This window comes from Ailuropoda melanoleuca, chromosome 6 (assembly GCF_002007445.2).
Source record: "Ailuropoda melanoleuca isolate Jingjing chromosome 6, ASM200744v2, whole genome shotgun sequence".
Classification (NCBI taxonomy): domain Eukaryota; kingdom Metazoa; phylum Chordata; class Mammalia; order Carnivora; family Ursidae; genus Ailuropoda; species Ailuropoda melanoleuca.
The window spans coordinates 72,918,723-72,938,195 of NC_048223.1; the positions used below are offsets into that span (position 1 = coordinate 72,918,723).

General features: G+C 35.8%; 1 protein-coding gene, 1 non-coding gene and 1 pseudogene across 6 annotated transcripts in view; 2 read left to right on the plus strand and 1 right to left on the minus strand.

Annotated features, from left to right (window-relative positions):
* CCAR1 (cell division cycle and apoptosis regulator 1) overlaps nt 1-19,473 on the plus strand; it is a 57,677-nt gene that overhangs the window by 18,231 nt on the left and 19,973 nt on the right. For all 5 annotated transcript variants that reach the window (XM_011234343.3, XM_034662608.1, XM_034662609.1 and 2 more), the window contains 11 exons: nt 3,051-3,244; nt 4,133-4,247; nt 4,361-4,553; nt 8,444-8,573; nt 8,805-8,966; nt 11,666-11,891; nt 12,473-12,586; nt 13,189-13,355; nt 14,092-14,302; nt 15,114-15,197; nt 16,599-16,784. In XM_011234343.3, the coding sequence (XP_011232645.1) occupies nt 3,051-3,244; nt 4,133-4,247; nt 4,361-4,553; nt 8,444-8,573; nt 8,805-8,966; nt 11,666-11,891; nt 12,473-12,586; nt 13,189-13,355; nt 14,092-14,302; nt 15,114-15,197; nt 16,599-16,784 (1,782 nt within the window). The remainder of the gene's footprint in view (nt 1-3,050; nt 3,245-4,132; nt 4,248-4,360; nt 4,554-8,443; nt 8,574-8,804; nt 8,967-11,665; nt 11,892-12,472; nt 12,587-13,188; nt 13,356-14,091; nt 14,303-15,113; nt 15,198-16,598; nt 16,785-19,473) is intronic.
* Nucleotides 12,993-13,057, plus strand: LOC117802869. The gene has a single exon (XR_004626383.1). It is a non-coding gene; the product is annotated as a small nucleolar RNA SNORD98 (small nucleolar RNA).
* Nucleotides 17,623-17,722, minus strand: LOC117802830 (annotated as a pseudogene).

Below are 19,473 nucleotides of genomic sequence, written 5' to 3' on the forward strand. Positions count from 1 at the left end.
TTATTTGACAGGGAGAGAGGGAGAGAGAGAGAGAGCACAAGCAGGGGAAGGGGCAGAGAGAGAGAGAAGTAGGCTCTCTGCTGAGCAGGGAGCCCATCATGGGGCTTGATCCCAGGACTCTGGGATCATGATGTAAGCTGATGGCAGTTGCTTAACTGACTGAGCCACCCAGGTGCCCGTAAACTTAATTCTTATTTTGAACTTAATTTGTAATACATTTTCATTGTAGCTAATATTTTTAGGAAATTTTTTTATGTGTTATATCATTTTAAGCTTGACCTTATTAGATGAGGGTATTGTATTACATTATCAGTTTAACTTTTCAGCAGCATTACAATGTTTTTGAACTTCAAGAAATATATATTTATTTGAGATAGAGAATGTGCACAGTAAGCAGCGGGAGAGGGACAAGCAGACTGTGCACTGAGTGCAGAGCCCAATGTGGGGCTCCATCCCATGACCCTGAGACCATGACCTGAGTCAAAAGCAAGTCGGAGCCTGAACCGAGCAGCCACCCAGTCTCCCCCATTTTTAAACTTAAATACATAGTCCTCCTTTAAGTTTGTGGACCATTTATAGTCTTTGTTGCATATTTTTTTCTTTTTAAAAATTAAAGTGTAAGAAACCAGGGCACATGGGTGGCTCAGTTGGTTAAGTGTGTGACTTCACTCAGGTCATGATCTCAGGGTCCTGAGATGAGCCCTGCATAAGGCTCCCCACTGAGCGGGGAGTCTGCTTGTCCCTCTCCTTCTGCCCCTCTCCCTGTTCGTGTTCTGTCTCTCAAATAATTTAATAAAATCTTTAAAAATTAATAAAAAAAAATGTAAGAAACCATCCCTGGTTTCCGAGCTATAAAAAAATCACAAAATCATAAGCTGTGGGCTGGATTTGGACCAAGGGCCATGGTTCACTGACTGAAAGTGAAATATTATGAAACTGATAAAAAGGAAGGAGAACCTGTAATAAAAACTGGTGACAGTGATTGTCCATGGATAGGTAATTGGGTAGCTAAGGAACAGGAGTAGGGGAGAAGCTTTGTACCTTTCATACCATTTTAGTCTTGAATCTGTTATTTTTGTAAAAAAAAAAAAAATTCACTTCACTTGAGAGGTCACTCTCCCTTTGTTTTTATTAAGGGATCAAAATCAACTGACACTGATCATGTACTTTCAATCTCCAATAGCAGAATTTCCAAACTAAGTAGAAAAAGTATAAAAATTAGTCTAGTCTTTTCTTAGAATAGCATTTCCTAGTTTGCATCCGTGAATCATCATTGTCTTAGGATGTTAAGGAAATTTCATGAGAAACAATTTTGTGGTTATAGTCTGAGAAATGTTGAATTCTTTTACTATATATAGGACTTGGCCTTTTCTTTTTTTAATTGTAGAAATCAAGAGACTTGCTTTATTGGGCAAGTATAAAACAAATACTATGTTTTGCCTTGAAGAGTCGGATGGTTGTTTCTTTATTTCTAATGATTTTATGTCTATTTATATATAGAAGTTTAAAACAGTAATATGCTATTCATGTTTGTGCCAGAAAAGACAAATGAAAGTGTTAACATTTTTCTTGTTTGTTCAGTTTTATGGAAAGATAATTGATATGTAGCATTGATTAATATAAAATAAACAGCATAGTTTGATTTATGTATGTATTGTGAAATGATGACCACAATAAGTTTTTTCTTTAAAATGAATTACCTCACATAGTTAAATTTTTTTTCTGTTGAGAACTTTTTTTTTTTTTTAAAGATTTTATTTATTTATTCAACAGAGAGATAGAGACAGCCAGCGAGAGAGGGAACACAAGCAGGGGGAGTGGGAGAGGAAGAAGCAGGCTCATAGCAGAAGAGCCTGATGTGGGGCTCGATCCCATAACGCCGGGATCACGCCCTGAGCTGAAGGCAGACGCTTAACCGCTGTGCCACTCAGGCGCCCCATCTGTTGAGAACTTTTAAGAGCTACTGTGTCAGCAGCTTTCAAATATACAATACAGTATTATAGTCATCATGTTGTACATTACATCCGTGGAACTTATTTCTCTTACAACTAGAGGTTTGTGCTTTTTGACCAACTTCACTCATGTCTTTCTCCCTCCATACCCTTGGCAATCACCAAGGTTCTGTTGTGTTTCTGTGAATTTTTTTTTTTTTTAGATTTCACATGTAAGTGAGATCATACATATTTGTCTTTCTCTGACTAACTTCACTTACAGAGGACTTTCCTGAGAATTATGCCACTATTGTTTTGAATTTCTAAGAGGGGACTAAAATTCACAGGTTTTTTTTTTTTTCTTTTTTCTTTTCTTTTTTTTTTTTTTTTTAAGTAATCTCTACTCCCAATATGGGGCTCAAACCCAGAACCCTGAGATCAAGAGTCGCATGCTTCACCAGCTGAGCCAGCCAGGCACCCCTAATATATGCAGTATTGTTTTAAGTGGGGGGTTGCACAGGAAGAGGGAGAGAGCGAATCTTAAGCAGGCTCTATGCCCGGCACATGAGTCTGACGTGGGGCTCCATCTCACAACCCTGAGAAATCATGAGTCAGACGCTTAACTATTTGAGTCACCTAGGCGCCCCGATACGCATTATTTATTTTAGAGAGAGAGTGTGTATATGTGCTCAAGCATGGGTAGGGGCAGAGGGAGAGGGCGTAAGAGAATCCCAATGGACTCCCCCAGCGCAGGGCTCGATCTCATGACCTTCAGATCATGACCTGAGCCGAAATCGAGTGTTGGATGCTCAACCAGCTGAGCTACCCAGACGTTCCTCCAGTATTCTTAAAACTCATTTCACTATGGTATCTTCTTTTCCTGGAACAACCTGTGAAAACTTTCATTTGATGAAACTTAATGTTGAGGTAGAGTTTAAAAAAAAAAAAAAAGGTGTTTTTTTCTTCCAGACTTGATTCTTCTCTTCAAGGTGTACATGTGTATTTCCTAACTTCAGATAAGTTGATTTTAGCATTTTGAGTTAGTTTTGAGTGGTCATTTTTTAATTTCTAGGGTATTTCAAATCATTAGCCTAATTGGATCTTGATTTTGTTTTATAGCCAGCTGTTGCACTGCCTACAAGCCTTAGCCTGTCTACTCCTCAGCCTGCAGCACAGATAACTGTATCGTATCCAACACCAAGGTCCAGTCAGCAACAAACCCAGCCTCAGAAACAGCGTGTTTTTACGGGAGTAGTTACAAAACTACATGATACATTTGGATTTGTGGATGAAGATGTATTCTTTCAGCTTAGGTAACTTAATTAGGTGTTGGCAAATGCCTTCTTGTATTTAGCATGAAATATATTGATAAGACCTAATTGTGGCATAGGATTGTAGTTTAGTTATAATTTTTTGTTTTAATTATATAGTTTGTATTATATTTGTATCTGGCCTTTTTTCATGGAGAATATGAGTGAAGATATTTTCTGGTTACTGAATAAAATAGTTATAGTGAATTCTTTATACATGTTTTATAGGAGTGAGTTAATTTTTCCAACTCTTCATGGGCAGACTTCCAGTGAGAATAGAGATTGAAATAGTCATATGCCTTTTAAAATTTAATCTTCTGTTTGACATATCTAATGACACTATGTACTATAAAAGCATTTTTAACTGAAAAACTAATGAGTGGGATTGAATGATAAATGACTAACATATTCAGAATAGCATTTTTTTAGTGTGATGATGGTTGCACGAAAGATTTTCCTTGGATATTTCAACTGTATTCCCAGTGAACTGCCTTAGAAGTACTTTATTTGGGAAATTAACTTTAATTATCATATGAGATTTTTCTAAAAATGGGCCTCCTGTTTTCCATCTTCATCTCTCTTATCACTTCATAGCCCAAAGGAGATCTTACTCTTGGGTTATAAAAGTTACTACTGTAGAAGGAGGGACGCAATATTGGGAGAATATGAAGTGCAGAGTTATTTCTTTCACTTCAAACTCTGTTTTTTTAGGAAGCGTGAAACATGATCAGTTCTAAAATAAAATAAGTCTAGGAGGTATATTTACTTTTTAAAAGGGCTTTTTTTAGATTTCCATTTCAGATAGTTTACATTAGATAAAATAATACAAATATAAATTTTCTTTGAGGAATCTCTTAATTGTGTATGTATTTAACTTGTTTTTTTTTCTAGTGCTGTCAAAGGGAAAACCCCCCAAGTGGGTGACAGAGTATTGGTTGAAGCTACATATAATCCCAATATGCCTTTTAAATGGAATGCTCAAAGAATTCAGACGCTACCAAATCAGGTATATAAAATACTGAGTTAGGTGTTAGACAGACTTGGTGATTCAGTCTTCCAGTTTTCAGAGTTTTTTCTTCCTCTTTAAATTTTTTATTTTATTTCTTTATTTTTGTTAAGAATCAATCCCAAACTCAGCCTTTACTGAAGACTCCTCCTGCTGTACTTCAGCCAATTGCACCACAGACGACATTTGGTGTTCAGGCTCAGCCCCAGCCCCAGTCCCTGCTGCAGGCCCAGATCTCAGCAGCTTCTATTACACCGTTATTACAGACTCAGCCACAGCCTTTATTACAGCAGCCACAGCAGAAAGGTATTACTTGCAATGTGTCTTTTCTGTTTCAGACTAACACATAACTTTTACAGCTGTGTAGTCGTTAAAATAATGAGAATATGCTTTTAATTATAAAAAAAGGCAGGGATTTCTAGAATACTTGAAAGGAAGATTAAGTATCTTGTGTAGACCACTTCTTCTGTAGCTGTTAGGAAGTAGTTTTATTTTATTGCTCTTATAGAAAGACATGCTCTTTGTGAACTTAAATATCAGAACTATTAACCCCCAGTCCCTTTATTGGTATCTTATCTGTAATGGAAGAAAATGTCCTATAAACATTTTATTTTTTTTTTAAGATTTATTTTTAAGATTTATATTATGGGGGAGAGGGGCAGACAGGGAGAGAGAGAATCAAGAGCAGACGTCCGCTGAGCAGGGAGCCCAATGTGGGGCTCAATACCAGGACCCTGAGATCATGACCTGAGCCAAAATCCAGAGTTGCCCACTTAACCAACTGGGCCAACCAGGTACCCTTAAACATAATATTTTATATATATATGTTTTTTGGTAGTAGTACTTTAAATTATTCGTTGAATTACAGTGCATGAAATAAATGAGCTGTATACATTTTCCTTTGCAAATTAATTGAAACTCTGGACACTTTTTATTTGAAGCCTTGGCTTAATCGAAGCCTGCTTTTTTTTTTTTTAAGATTTTATTTATTTTGAGAGAGAGTGAGAGAGCAAGGATGAGGGGAGTGGGCAGAGGGAGAGAGAGAAGCAGACTCCCCACTGAGCAGGGAGCTGGATGTGGGGCTTGAACCCAGGACCCTGGGATCACGACCTGAGCCGAAAGCAAATGCTCCACCAACTGAGCCACCCTGGCGCCCCAACAAAAGCCTATTTAATTAGTTTGTTGTTGTTTTTGGTAGGGATNCAAATATGGCTTTTTTTTTTTTTTTTTTTTGGTTGGGTTTTGGGTTTTTTTTTTTTTTTTTTTTTTAAGATTTATTTAGAGACAGCACAGGAGCAGGGGAAAGAGCAGAGGGGGTGTGGAGGGAAAGGAGAGAGAGAAATTCAAGCAGATTCCGCCAAGCATGTAGCCCAATGCAGGGCTCCATCCCATGACCATGAGATCATGGCATGAGCGGAAATCAAGAGTCAGACGCTTAACCAGCTGAGCCATGCAGGCACCACTAATTTTAAAAGTGTGATTTGTGGCATTTTCTCTTTTATTACAACACAGTTAAAATCACTAAAGAGATTACATTGTACAGTGTAATAAGTTACTAAATGAACACCTATGTAATGGTTACTTGGTAAAAATTAAAATTTTGCTAGTTTACTTTTTTTTTAATAGTTTTATTCTCTAAATATGCATCCTCATAATACTGTTTAGATTTATCTGTTTTTGAATATTACATAGTGTTTGATTCCATTTCTTTAATCTGTTGTGTATGACTTACTTTTTTCCAACGTTCTAAAAGTTTCTCATGCTATTTTTTCCATCTGGCTCATTCTTCATTTTCATTATTAGATAATATTACACATATGAATATTGTACATTTTATCTGTTCTCTGATAAACGTTAGGATAGTTTCTAGTTTTTGATTTCAGAAAATACTGCTGTAAATGTCCTCATATGTGTGTCCAGGGGCAATGTGCCCAGGTTTCTCTAGGACATACATACACTTTCAGGTGTAATTGCAAGGTCTGAGGGTTTGTGTAACTTAAACTTACTAGGTAATTCCAGGGTGTTTCCAAGCTACGTGGTTCTTCCAGATATCTGACTGGTAGTCCTGTGATTTCTTTTCTGTTTGTTTTTATTTAGTTTTCTAAAGATTTTATTTATTCATTTGTTAGAGCACAAGCAGGGGGGGAGCAGCAGGCAGAGGGAGAAGCAGGCTTCCACTGAGCAAGGAGCCTGTTGTGGGACTTGATCCCAGGACCCTGTGATCATGACTTGTGCCAAAGGCAGATGCCTAATTGACTTAGCCACCCAGGCGCCCCTCGGTTTACTTGTTTTTAAAGATTTTATTTTATTTAAGGGTGCCTTGCTGGCTTAGTTGGCTAAGCATCTGCCTTTGCTCAGGTCACGATCCCAGGGTCCTGGGATCAAACCCCATGTCAGTCTCTCTGCTCAGCAGGGAGCCTGCTTCTCTCTCTCCCTCTGCCTGCAGCTCCCCCTGCTGGTGCTCTCGCTTTCTCTCTGTCAAATAAATAAATAAAATCTTAAAAAAAAAAAAAACTTTAGAAAGAAAATTTCCATTGGCAACTAGGATTCCTTAACATAGGAAATGTTCATAAGTTAGTTGTTTCTTTCCTCCCCACAATTTTTATCATGAAAATTTTCAAGCATACAAAAATGTTGGAAGAACAGTAAAGTGATCACTTACATACTTACAGCCTTGTTTTATCTGCTTTCATGTGTACAAATACATACAGGTTTTTTTTTTTTTTTTTACGATTTTATTTATTGATTAGAGTGAGAACATGAGCAGGGTGAGAGGGGCAGAGGGAGAAGCAGACTTCCCACTGAGCAGGGATCCCGACTCGACTCGGGGTACAATCCCAGGACCCTGGGGTCATGACCTGAGCCAGAGGCAGACACTTAACCACTGAACCATCCAGGCACCCCTGAAGCATGCTCTTTCTAAAGGAGACCATTTTTCTATATAACTACAATCTATTCTCACATCTAAGAAAAAGCATTTAAGTGTTCTCAGTATATTCAGATCTCCCCATATGTCTCCCAGATGTCTTTGAAGGTTGTTTTTTGTTTCCTAAACAAAAAGCCAGTCAACTTTTATCCATTGTGTTTGGTTATGTTACTTTAGTTTTTTTATTCTAGAATAGTTTCCCACTTTTTCATTTTTTAAAGATTTATTTATTTGAAAGAGAATGCGGGGTAGAGCGGGAGGTGAAGGGCAGAAGGAGAGGGAAAGAGAATCCCAAGGCAGACTCTCCACTGGTGCAAAGCCCAAGGCAGGTTCCTATTCTTGGACCCTGGGATTATGACTTGAGCTGAAATCAAGAGTTGGACACTCAACCGATTGAGCAACCCAGGTGCCCCAGTTTCCCTCTTTTTCTTTCTTCCTTTATGACATTGGCTTTTTTGAAGAAATTAGGCTAGTTGTCTTGTAGTTTCTTTTGGAATGTTGTATTATGGATTTGCCTTTGTTGGTTGTGATGTTTTTACCTTGTTCCTCTATCTGCCATATAAACTATGAACCTAGTAGTTAAAGGCTTTGGTAAGGGGCGCCTGGGTGGCTTGGTCAGTTAAGTGTCAGACTCCTGATTTAGGTTTCAGGTCATGATCTCAGAGTTGTGCAATTGAGTCCACACATCAGTCTCCTCTCTGGATGTGGAGCCTGCTTAAGATTCTCTCTTTCTTCCTCTCCTTCTTCCCCCCCTTCTTCCCCCCACTCTCCACCCCCTGACTCACTTGCACTCTCTGTGTTAAAAAATGAAAAAGAAAGGCTTTGGCCAGAACACATTATGGGTGATGTTTTGTAATTTGTATTATGTTTTACTAGGAGGCACGTGTCAGATTCTTCCATTAATTGATGCTAAATTTGATTACTAGGTCAGAGTGGAGATCTCTCCATAATGAGTTCTTTTTCTCTGTGGAACCTTTGGGTGATAGTTTGGCACCCTGTGAATAACTTGTACAGCAATCTTTAGTTTACTCTCTGTGGATTAGGGATTTCAAACTATAGCCCTTCGATTTGGTCCATGGCCTGGTTTATATGGTACCTGAGCTATAAGTGGCTTTTGCATTTTTAAATGATTACAAAAAATATATACAAATATGCAGGTGGTGTCTGCTGTTTGTTCACCACAAAGCTTAAAATGTTAGCCAACTTCTGCTAGTTGTATAACTTAACTAGGTAATGCTTTTATTTAAGTTAAAATTTTTCTCTTTTAAAGCTGGTTTATTGCAGCCTCCTGTTCGTATAGTTTCACAACCACAACCAGCAAGAAGATTAGATCCACCATCGAGATTTTCAGGAAGGAATGACAGAGGGGATCAAGTGCCTAACAGAAAAGATGACCGCAGGTATTTTTTTTAAAGTATGCTTTTGATGGTGGTGATGGTGCACACTGTGAATGCATGTAATGCCACTAACCGTACATTTAAAAATGGTTAAGTGGTATGTTTGTGTTACACATATTTTACGACAATTTTTAAGAACTTAGAAAATCTTATATTTTCTATTATATTTATTTTATTAAAGAACTGTTCAATAATGCCAGAAATATTAGTAATTTTAGAAAAATTTGTTTTAAGTCGTGAAAGGGAGAGAGAACGACGTAGATCCAGAGAAAGGTCTCCTCAGAGAAAACGTTCTCGGGAGAGATCTCCTCGAAGAGAGAGAGAACGATCACCTCGGAGAGTTCGACGTGTTGTTCCACGTTACACAGTTCAGTTTTCAAAATTTTCTTTAGATTGGTAAGTTCTTTTCCCCCATTTTTTTGTAGAATAACCAATTTTGTAATTTGTCTAATTTAGTAGAATGTGTTACAGAGATATTTTTCTTACAACTTTTATTCCTGACATTTAATATAGGGCAGAAATGCAATTTGAAGTAGGAGTGTATTTTCATATATTCATAAAATCATTAAAGATAGCAGCTATTGAAAAAGATAGCCCCTTGTGATCAACTTGTGTTTTTTTTGTCTTGTTTTTAATTTGTTTCTTAAAGTTACAGTCATTTAAGGTCCAGATTTATTGATAACTTTATTAAGTCCATGCGTAGTTCATTGTGTATGATGAAGTAGTAACACATCAGTGGAATTCCTTAGTTTCACCTGCAAAATGGAAATATTATCAACTAGCAGAATTACTAAGGTTAAATTGAGTTTGTGTATCTAAAGCACTTAATCCAATCTGTGGCAGTTGTAGATATTCCATAATTAATGGTGGTGGTGGGATGTCATGGTCAGGTAATAACTACAAAGTTGTAATTCATAAGGCAAATTGATAAAATGACTAATTTAGTCTAAGGGAAAGGAGGAATTATCCAAAGGCCTGGGGACTGGCAATTGTATATAAGATAAATTAACAAATGGAGAAAACAAATTGACAGTAAAATAAAAATGAATCATTAAAAGCACTGTTTAAAGCTGTTTAGCATAGAAACAACTGTATGCACTTCAGCATCCTGAGGAAGTATTACTGTGTTTCAACAAAAAATGAGAATTAATATTCATAATACTGACCTATCAAAATGTTAGTTTCTATATATTCAGTTCTAGGTTGAGTAAAACAGTGTAATTTACTTAAACTACTCAATGCCAAAAAAAATCTCCCTTGGTAACTTTGCTTAATTGTTATATAGTTCATGTCCCTTTAGTCATGTAGTCAAATGAGCAACTATTCTTAATTTATACTTGTTTTCTTGTTACTCCTGTTTACTTATATATTCTTAAATATCTAGAGTACGTGTATGAGAGAAACTTACTAGAACCAAAAACACTTCTCCAGTCCCAAAGATACTAAATAGAGCAGCTCTGCTCTAGACTGTTCAGACTAGAATGCTACTTTTGGGGAGAATTATGATGAATAGCATGAAAATTCAATAGCTAGCTCTCTCCTTCCAAGTTAGACCTTCACAGTTTCATTTCACCACTTTGAAATAAATTCCCAGAACATCAGATCAACCCATTACAAATAAAAATCATTTTAAAATTACCATACCTTTTCTCATCTATAGTTGTGGAAGTAAAGATTGTTTTATAGTAATGTGATTATAAGATACTATATGCCAAGAAATAACTCATTTGTACATCTTTTGTTTTGTTGATTTTAATCCTACAGGGTAAAACACAACTTCAAAAATTCTAGCAATGGAAAACTAAGAAACAATTCACATAATGTTTGCAACACTTCTTTAAAAAAAAAAAAAAAACTCAAATACCTTTTTTTCACATTTTCCTTATTTTTTTTTTTAAGATTTTATTTATTTATTCGACAGAGATAGAGACAGCCAGCGAGAGAGGGAACACAAGCAGGGAGAGTGGGAGAGGAAGAAGCAGGCTCATAGCGGAGGAGCCTGATGTGGGGCTCGATCCCATAACGCCGGGATCACGCCCTGAGCCGAAGGCAGACACTTAACCGCTGTGCCACCCAGGCGCCCCTTTCCTTATTTTGACAGCAGAATTTTATCCAGATAAAGTATAATTATGTTAGCAACCATACCTGATAAGTTAATCATTACATATTTTTATTTTTAGGCTTCAAATAAAAAGATACCCCTACAAATATATTAGGTCATATTTTATACCTTGTCCTTAGTTGTCTTTAAAAAAGACAGTGAAAAGAAAAGTAATAAAAAAGAGAATGTAGTTATCTTTTCATCTTACAGATTGTTGTTGTCCACTTTTTGTTATGCTTTTAATAGAAATCCTTTGTTCTTTTACCAGATTGATTTACCTTTGAGTTCTTTTCCTTTAAAAGTTCTGCTCCTTTAGGAAAAAGGAAAGCATCCTTTAAAAAAAAATCAGTATGCCAGATTTAAAATGCAAGAAACTTATCTTCTTTACGTAATAAACAATCAGGTATGGATCATAATCATTGAGAGAGAGAGAGATATGGAGGTGTTAGATAATCAAAAAACATTTAGATTTAGCTTTCATGTGGATTTTTTGTGCTTAATTTTGAATGTAAATATGTTTGGTACAGGATCTTAATATAAAATAAAGGTTTATTTGTTTTGCATCGTATGAACCTGATTGAGGAGTACTCATCATTTGGTACCATCTTGTCCCTTCTTTGTATCCACTCTATACGAGTTATAACTTTCTAAAAAATGCATAGTTTCAGCTGAGGTAGAACTGCTTTTTGTTTATATCTTCTCTGGAGCTGGCATTGAAGTTATTTTAGAGGGTCTCTAATGTATTTGAAGCTACACACAAAAAGCAAAGAAATGAAGGTAACACTTAGGTACCAGTTATTTATTTAAAGCTGTAAGTAGACAGATTTGAAAGTGAGGTTTCGTAGGGCTCTTTGCAAATTAATAATTGCCTCTGACCATTCTCAGCTGGCTTTTAACCATGTCAGGTTATATGTTTAGATATGGAATGGAGTGAATGTTTATATAATTTTTGATGTTAAGACTATTTATTCACTTACTTATGTCTGTTTTTCAGTCCTAGTTGTGACATGATGGAACTAAGGCGCCGTTATCAGAATTTATATATACCTAGTGACTTTTTTGATGCTCAGTTTACATGGGTGGATGCTTTCCCTTTGTCAAGACCATTTCAGCTGGGAAATTACTGCAATTTCTATGTAATGCACAGAGAAGTAGAGTCCTTAGAAAAAAATATGGCTATTCTTGATCCACCAGATGCTGACCATTTATACAGTGCAAAGGTTTGTATTCTGTGATATATAGCTAAAATTTCTGAGCAGTTATTCATATTAAGAGCGTATGTGGAATGAATCTTCTGAAAATGGTTAAGTTAAAGACATGAATAGCTATTTTTTTTCTTGTCTCCCTGATTTGGTTTTGGTTATTGATGTAATTTAGTTTAACCTCTTTGTCTTACTTCTGAAGCTGTAAAACTTGTGGTTATTGTTTTAATGTTTTGAAACGCAAACATGTGAAGATGAAGTTGATTTTATTGTGCTTTTTGGAACGTTCTGTGACTTCTGGTAGCCTCAGATAAAATGTAATGTTGGTGAATACCCTATATGTTAGTCTTCAGGGCAACATTCAGTATATTGTTTATGGTTGGATAGTTTTTGGCTATTATAGAACATTGATCAAAAAGCATTTCTTGACAAGTTAAAACTCTGTGAAGTATCTAATACCATTTCTGCTGTAGCGTTTTACTTTCCATTTTTATAAAAAAAAATTTGGATATCTGATACGTAAGGATAATTAGTAGTGCTTCTCATTTTTTTACATTACTTTAGACTTTTGACAGGATTGAATTATTTGACTATAATAGGTAATGCTGATGGCTAGTCCTAGTATGGAAGATTTGTATCATAAGTCCTGTGCTCTTGCTGAAGACCCACAAGAACTTCGAGATGGATTTCAACATCCTGCTAGACTTGTTAAGGTAAAATGAAACCTTTATTTTAACTTCAGGTATATATTTGCTTTGCTTAGTTCTGTGTGTGTGTGTGTGTGTGTGTGTATGTATATATACATATGTGTATATATACATACACGCATATAGTTACAAACATATAATTAAAAATTCTACACTTAACATACTGATTAACAACTAATTTTTGTGTTGTTAAGGCACTCAAAATTTAATGCTGTAGATTTTTTTTCATTGTAGATTATGGCTATATCTTATTTGTATGTCACTAGTTCAGCTGTCATTTTGGTGTTTTATATTAGTAGCATGGTAAAATTTTAGTGGTAATGGATTTAGTATATCTTTGGATTCTGTTAAAGTGTGAATTATAGCTTGTTTATTTAAAGAATTCTTTATCAAAGAAATATTTTAGAAGGATGAGTTATGATGTATAAATCCTATTCCATTGCTGAAATGCAGTGTGGAACACGATGAACTGAACTCTTCCTTGACTGACAGATACCAGAGCTAGTAAAAATGGTATTGGAAAGGTTTGTACCTTTCCTTTTCAAGTATTTTATTTGTAATTTGACAAGTTGCGTAATACATGTAAATGATTCTTTGTTTTGAATTAGTTTTTAGTGGGCATGAAAGGCAAGGATGAAGCCATGGCCATTGGAGGTCACTGGTCTCCTTCGTTGGATGGACCAGACCCAGAAAAAGACCCCTCTGTGTTGATTAAGACTGCTATTCGTTGTTGTAAGGCTCTGACAGGCATTGATCTAAGTGTATGCACACAATGGTAAGTACCAATTCATTTCTTGATTAGAAATGTTTTTTCATAGTTTATATAGATGTTCTTATATGTCAGCCCCATCCCCCCTTATTTTAGCAACCTTGATCATGCAGGTAATCTCAAAGGAAAATCCCCATTTGTAGCAAAAGTTTATTTGGTGCCAAGAATGTTTGGGGGGTGGGGAGAAGGATTTAAGAACTAATCAAAATAAACTGAGAATTATTTAAATGTTTTGTAATGCTTTACTTCGGAAGTTGGATGTGTGTTGAAAATATTTTTCATTTCATGCATAGCTGGAGAAGATCGTCAAGAGAGAACTTCATTTCATTATAATTCGTTTGTTATAAAATGATGTAGTTGCTGATTATTTTTGTTCAGCCATATTTTCTCTTGAGGCTTATTTGTCCTTTGTATTTTAGTGTATTTCTTGTGACTTAATTGAGAATATTCTTTTTTTAGCACATGAATTCTGAACAGCTATCCAGCTTCTTCAGGTATTCTCTAAAATATGGGTAGCTCTATAATCAATCTTGAAAATGCCTTGGGGAACATATTCTTTTAACCATAAAATATTGTACAAATGTACCAAAAGAGGAACTATGGCTTCTATAATTTTTTTTTCTTTAGACCAACCTCAAGTTCTTGCAGCAAAATTTCTTTACTTGATGTGCTACAAGTGAACTAGGGTCTTTAAAATGTATTTTAGAATTTTTTTTCCAACATGCTTCTTCCCTTGCAACAGGTACCGTTTTGCAGAGATTCGCTACCATCGCCCTGAGGAGACCCACAAGGGGCGTACAGTTCCAGCTCATGTGGAGACAGTGGTTTTATTTTTCCCGGATGTTTGGCATTGCCTTCCCACCCGCTCAGAGTGGGAAACCCTCTCCCGAGGATACAAGCAGCAGCTGGTCGAGAAGCTTCAGGGTGAACGCAAGGAGGCTGATGGAGAACAGGCACTGAACGCTAATCCCTTTTTCTATTTCCGCTTCTCACAGGCACAGGAACACAGGCACAAATGCACACCACACACTACATAACAAACACACATGGAGGAACATAACTGGTAACAGCGACTGGTAATCCAGCTTTCAGCAGTATAGTTGTATTTTCTTTTCTTTTAAAAAAAATCTGTCTAGTATGCTAACTTTAAGAGTGCTGAGACCTCAAAGGATAATAAGTTGTGCTTAAATTGCACAGAATTTTGTTTTTATCATAGGTCTAGTTGCTGGAATCTGGGACCAGTTGTTGAGCAAGATTCAGTATTAAGCCATTTTAAACATTTTGCCATTTTCTAAAATTTAAAAAATTTTCTCTTTCACGGTCATCAGTTCTAGTCATGGATATTTGAAATTGGACAACCACAAGTCTGAGAGATTTGACATTTCAGGCTATGTGGCATCGTCTTTGGTACATTTGAAAGGTCTGACTAAATCAGTCTTTGGGTGGCTTGAAAATTGGGGCAAGATCACACACTGTGTGGTTAGTGGAGACCGGCAGTGTTTGTGCATCCCTGATATCCTTTGTGTTGTAATTTATCACCCTTTTGTGTTTCACAGATCTGGCTTTGATTGGCTGATGAGTGTCTTTGTGATCAGTTAAAAGTGGTAGAATGTATGTACGTGGACTTGCCTAAATAATAACTTTAGGAGAAGACAATCTGAAACATTTGTGACCTTGCACAGATCAGCAACAGACTTTTAAAAATAAATTACCTTTATTTTAAGGTTTCAGAATAGTAATTATGTTCTTAACTTTGTATATCAGGATGAAGAAGAGAAAGATGATGGTGAAGCTAAAGAAATTTCTACTCCCACCCATTGGTCTAAACTTGATCCAAAGACAATGAAGGTAACATTGAAATTGGTGGTATTTAATTTGAAACCTGACAAGAATAGAGGATGAGATCAGTGTTTTATCATAAAAACTATTAAAAATAAAGTTCACTGATTTTATATAAATATTCTGTATTACATTTGTGTATGTATAATGATTAAATAAAGGTTGACTTCATAAATCAATGCAGCCAGCATCTGTTGAATGTAATACCCAAGTGCCTGTAGTGTAACATCTTTTTTTAATTGGGGACCTGACCAAGAAAGGCAGAATTTCTGCACTTAAGTAATTTTAAATTCAAGAAAAAGGGGAAGAAACAGGAGAAAGATTATTTTAAAAAGTATATTGATACACATCTGAACTGGGAAGGAAATGGTAATTTAAAAGCCTCTTTTGAAAAACATTGGTTAAGCTGTACTAGTTTTTCTTTGTTCCCCAATGTCTTTGGACCTGTTATCATTCTACACTTCGTTTCTGGGCTTATAATGTGAATGTAAATCCATAGAATTCTACATATGTACATTCTACATAGATCAGAAGATCACGAGCTTTTGCAGCCTGTTATTTTTAACATGTGTCATTTTTAACAAAAGCTGACCTTTTGATTAACTTTGGGTATCAGCAAAAAAACAGTTTTCTTCCTTTTTATGAAACTGTAGTTTTTAACCCACATTTTTAAAATTTTAGTAAGTAGAGAATGTATATCATAAGATTAAGCCTGCATCCCAGGACTTTTTATCACACTGATGGCTTTGCCATTAACTTTCTTATTTTATGTATTTCTTTTGATTATAACGTATGCTTATTTTAAAAACTGGTACATACGTAAGAAGTAGAAGGTAAAAGTTACTCAAGCCTATAACTCAAACACAACCCCTGTTAAAATTTTGATATATTTTTTTCATTTTTTTCTGTGTACAAGCTTTGTGATTGGTTGGTTGGTTCTGATCACATGTAAAACAGTTGCAGTCTCATCCTTTTCAGTTAATCTTGGTGTTTCCCATGCGATTATTTTTAAATGTTCTTGTATTTCTCCCATCTGGTTGATGTGGTATTACTATCTTTTATTGGATATTTAGATTCTTCACATTTTTGAAGAAGGGACTGTTAGAAGAAATATGTCAAGGTTTTGTTTTGTTTTTTCCCCGTGTTTAGAGTATTTCTTTAGGGTAAATTACCATAAATTAGAATTTCTGTGTCAAAGAGCATTAACTTTTTTTTTAAGCATTTTAAAACATGTTACAAATTATTTTCCAAAAATATTGTCAGTTTGCATTTTCACAAACATATTCTGAGCTCTACAAGTGTATTTTTCACCAACATTTTGAAAAACGAGACAAAAGATAATTGCATAGTTTATTCCCTATTTCAATATCTCATTTCCTTTTTCTGTGTTTTTATGCTCTGTATATTTAGGTAAATGATCTCCGAAAAGAATTAGAAAGTCGAGCTCTTAGTTCTAAAGGATTAAAATCCCAGTTAATAGCCCGATTGACAAAACAGCTTAAAGTAGAAGAGCAAAAAGAAGAACAAAAGGAATTAGAGAAATCAGAAAAAGAAGAGGAAGAGGAGGATGATAGGAAATCTGAAGATGATAAAGAGGTATATACTATTAAATATAATATTGGTTTATAGGGGGTTCTTCAAATAATGTGTGTGTATACTTTTATTAAGATAAAACTACAGGGGTCCTTTCCCCCTGCTCTCTCACTCTCTCTAAAATCTTTAAAAAAAAAAAAAAGATACAACTACGTAAGTCTAAGATTCAACCTTTTTAATGAACAGTTTTGTAAGTTTGACAAATGCGTATAGTTGTGTAACCACCACCACAATTAAGATATAAAACAGGTCTGTCACCCCCTAAAAATCCTCTGTATCCCTCTGTAAGCATTTTCCTCTATCCATGTGTACCTTCTGCCTTCCAGACCAGCCTCTGGGAGCCACGGACCTGTTTCTTCCATTGTACTTAATAATTATTTACTTACTTCCTCAGTTGTCTGTCGCATACCCTCTCCTGTCTGGGTAACCCTCTTTACTCTACTTTGGTCTGATATCCTACCCTGTATTCTGTCTTTATATGGATGCCCTCCCTTGCTCTATTTGGATTTTAAAACCTGGTAACTGGGCAGCTCATCTGCTCTGAGCCTTTGTAGCTCTTCTTCTCTGTCAGCCTCCATCCCTGAGTAGACACCTGCTTTGCTTAGAGAAGTTGCTTTAGAATTGAATCATTACTGACAGAGTAGATAGAGAAGGCAAAGAAGAGCTGGTTTTCACTTTTTCATGTTAGCAGCCATTGGAGTTGAAAAGTGGTGATAATTTTTACCATTTTGTTTTCACATATTTTCCTCATCTGCTATTTGGTTACCTAGTGGCATAGTTTTACCTATTCATAAATTCATGTAGAAGAAGGCAGAATCAATGCTTGATTCTTTTCTTTTTTTTAAATATAGAGTGCTTCTTAAATATGTCATCCTTGTGCAAGGCCCATGTTAATCTTCATATTGTTTAAATTTTATTATATGTGCTACTGAAACAAGCACTGTTTTCCTGTATTTTATCCAGTTTTCAAGATATTGAATTGGTTCACTATCATCTTCTGATGGTTACCTGTTTCTTTTTAAACATCGTTGTGGCGGGGCCTGGTTGGCTCAGTTGGTTGCCCCTCCCCCTGCTTGTGCTTTCTCTCTCTCAAATAAATAAAATCTTTTTTAAAAAAATAAGCATCATTATGAATTTATACATTTATTTTTTTAAGATTTTTTATTAGAGACAGAGCACAAGCAGGGGGAGGGGCAGTAGGAAAGGGAGAAACATACTCCCCACTGAGCAGGGAGCCTGATGCAGGTCTTGATCCCAGGACCCTGGGATCATGACCTGAGCTAAAGGCAGATGCTCAGCCAACTGAGCCACCCAGGCTTCCCTGGTTTATAGATTTAAACACATTTTATGAGTTTCAGTTCTTTGCAATTCTTATCCTTATTGAAGCTCAAATTATCTTTTTTTGGCCAGTGGGTAGGAATATATATACAGATAACACAACAGTAATGTAGAACTAATAGTGTACCACTAATGTTATTGCTGAAATTTATTTAAAATTATTTTTGCATTTCCTATTATTATTTTCTCCCCATTGTTTTTATGTTGTACTGTAAGTGTATCATCCTAACAGGTAGCATTACATATTGTACTCTCTTAATTCTCATTTAGTCTTGCTTCTACAATTACGTATCTGATGCTCACCACTAGTCCTTTTGTCATTGTCTCTAAAGCTCATCTCTAGGAGATTCCTCAGAGCTCATGGTAGCAATATTTAAGCTCTTGTATGTTGGTAATGGTTTGACTATACTTAAAAGTCAGTTTTACTCAATAAAAGTCTTTGATTCACATTTATATTCCTTTGAATATCTTAAATACATGTTACTCTTTTTCCTTTTTTTTTTTTTTTAAAGATTTTATTTATTTTAGAGCAAAATGAGTGGTGGGGGGAGCTGGGGAGAGGGAAGGGAAAGAAGCTCAAGTACACTCTGTTGAGCATGGAGCACGGTGTGGGGCTCAGTCTCACAGCCCTGATGATCATGACCTGAGCCGAAACCAACAGACAGACGCTTAACTGAGTGACCCACCCAGGCACCCCTACGTTACTCTGTTTTTAATGCAAAGTTTTGCTGTCAAAAAGTAATAATAAGGCAGTTTACTTTCTGATACAATCACTTGCTGTTTTGCCTAGACACACAAATTTCTCATTTTTATCGGAATGGTATTTTGATATTGGTCATTCTGCGTTACTATCTTCAGATGCATGGTGTGCTCTTTTAGTATGGCATTTCAGATCTTTTCTTTCCAAGCAAAGTTTCTCTGACAAATTTTGTTGTGGTAAAATACACATAAATAAAATAACCATTATACTATTTTTAGTGTACAATTCAGTGGCATTAAGTACGTTCACAGTGTTGTGAAACCATGCCTACTTTATACATCCAGAACTTTATCATTATTCCAAAGGGTAACTCTGCTTAGTAAACAGTAAGTCCCCATACTTATCTTCTGGTATACCCTGATAACCTCTGTTCTGCTTTCTGTCTCTGAATTTACCCATACTAGATACCCCATGAAGTGAAATCATACAGCATTTGCCCTTTTGTGTCTGGCTTCTCTCACTTAGCATAATGTTTTCAAAGTTCATGTCATTGCATGGATCAGAACTTCATTTCTTTTTAAGACTGACTAATATTCCATTGCATGTGTATACTGCATTTTGTTTATCCATTCATTGGATGGGCACTTGAGTTGT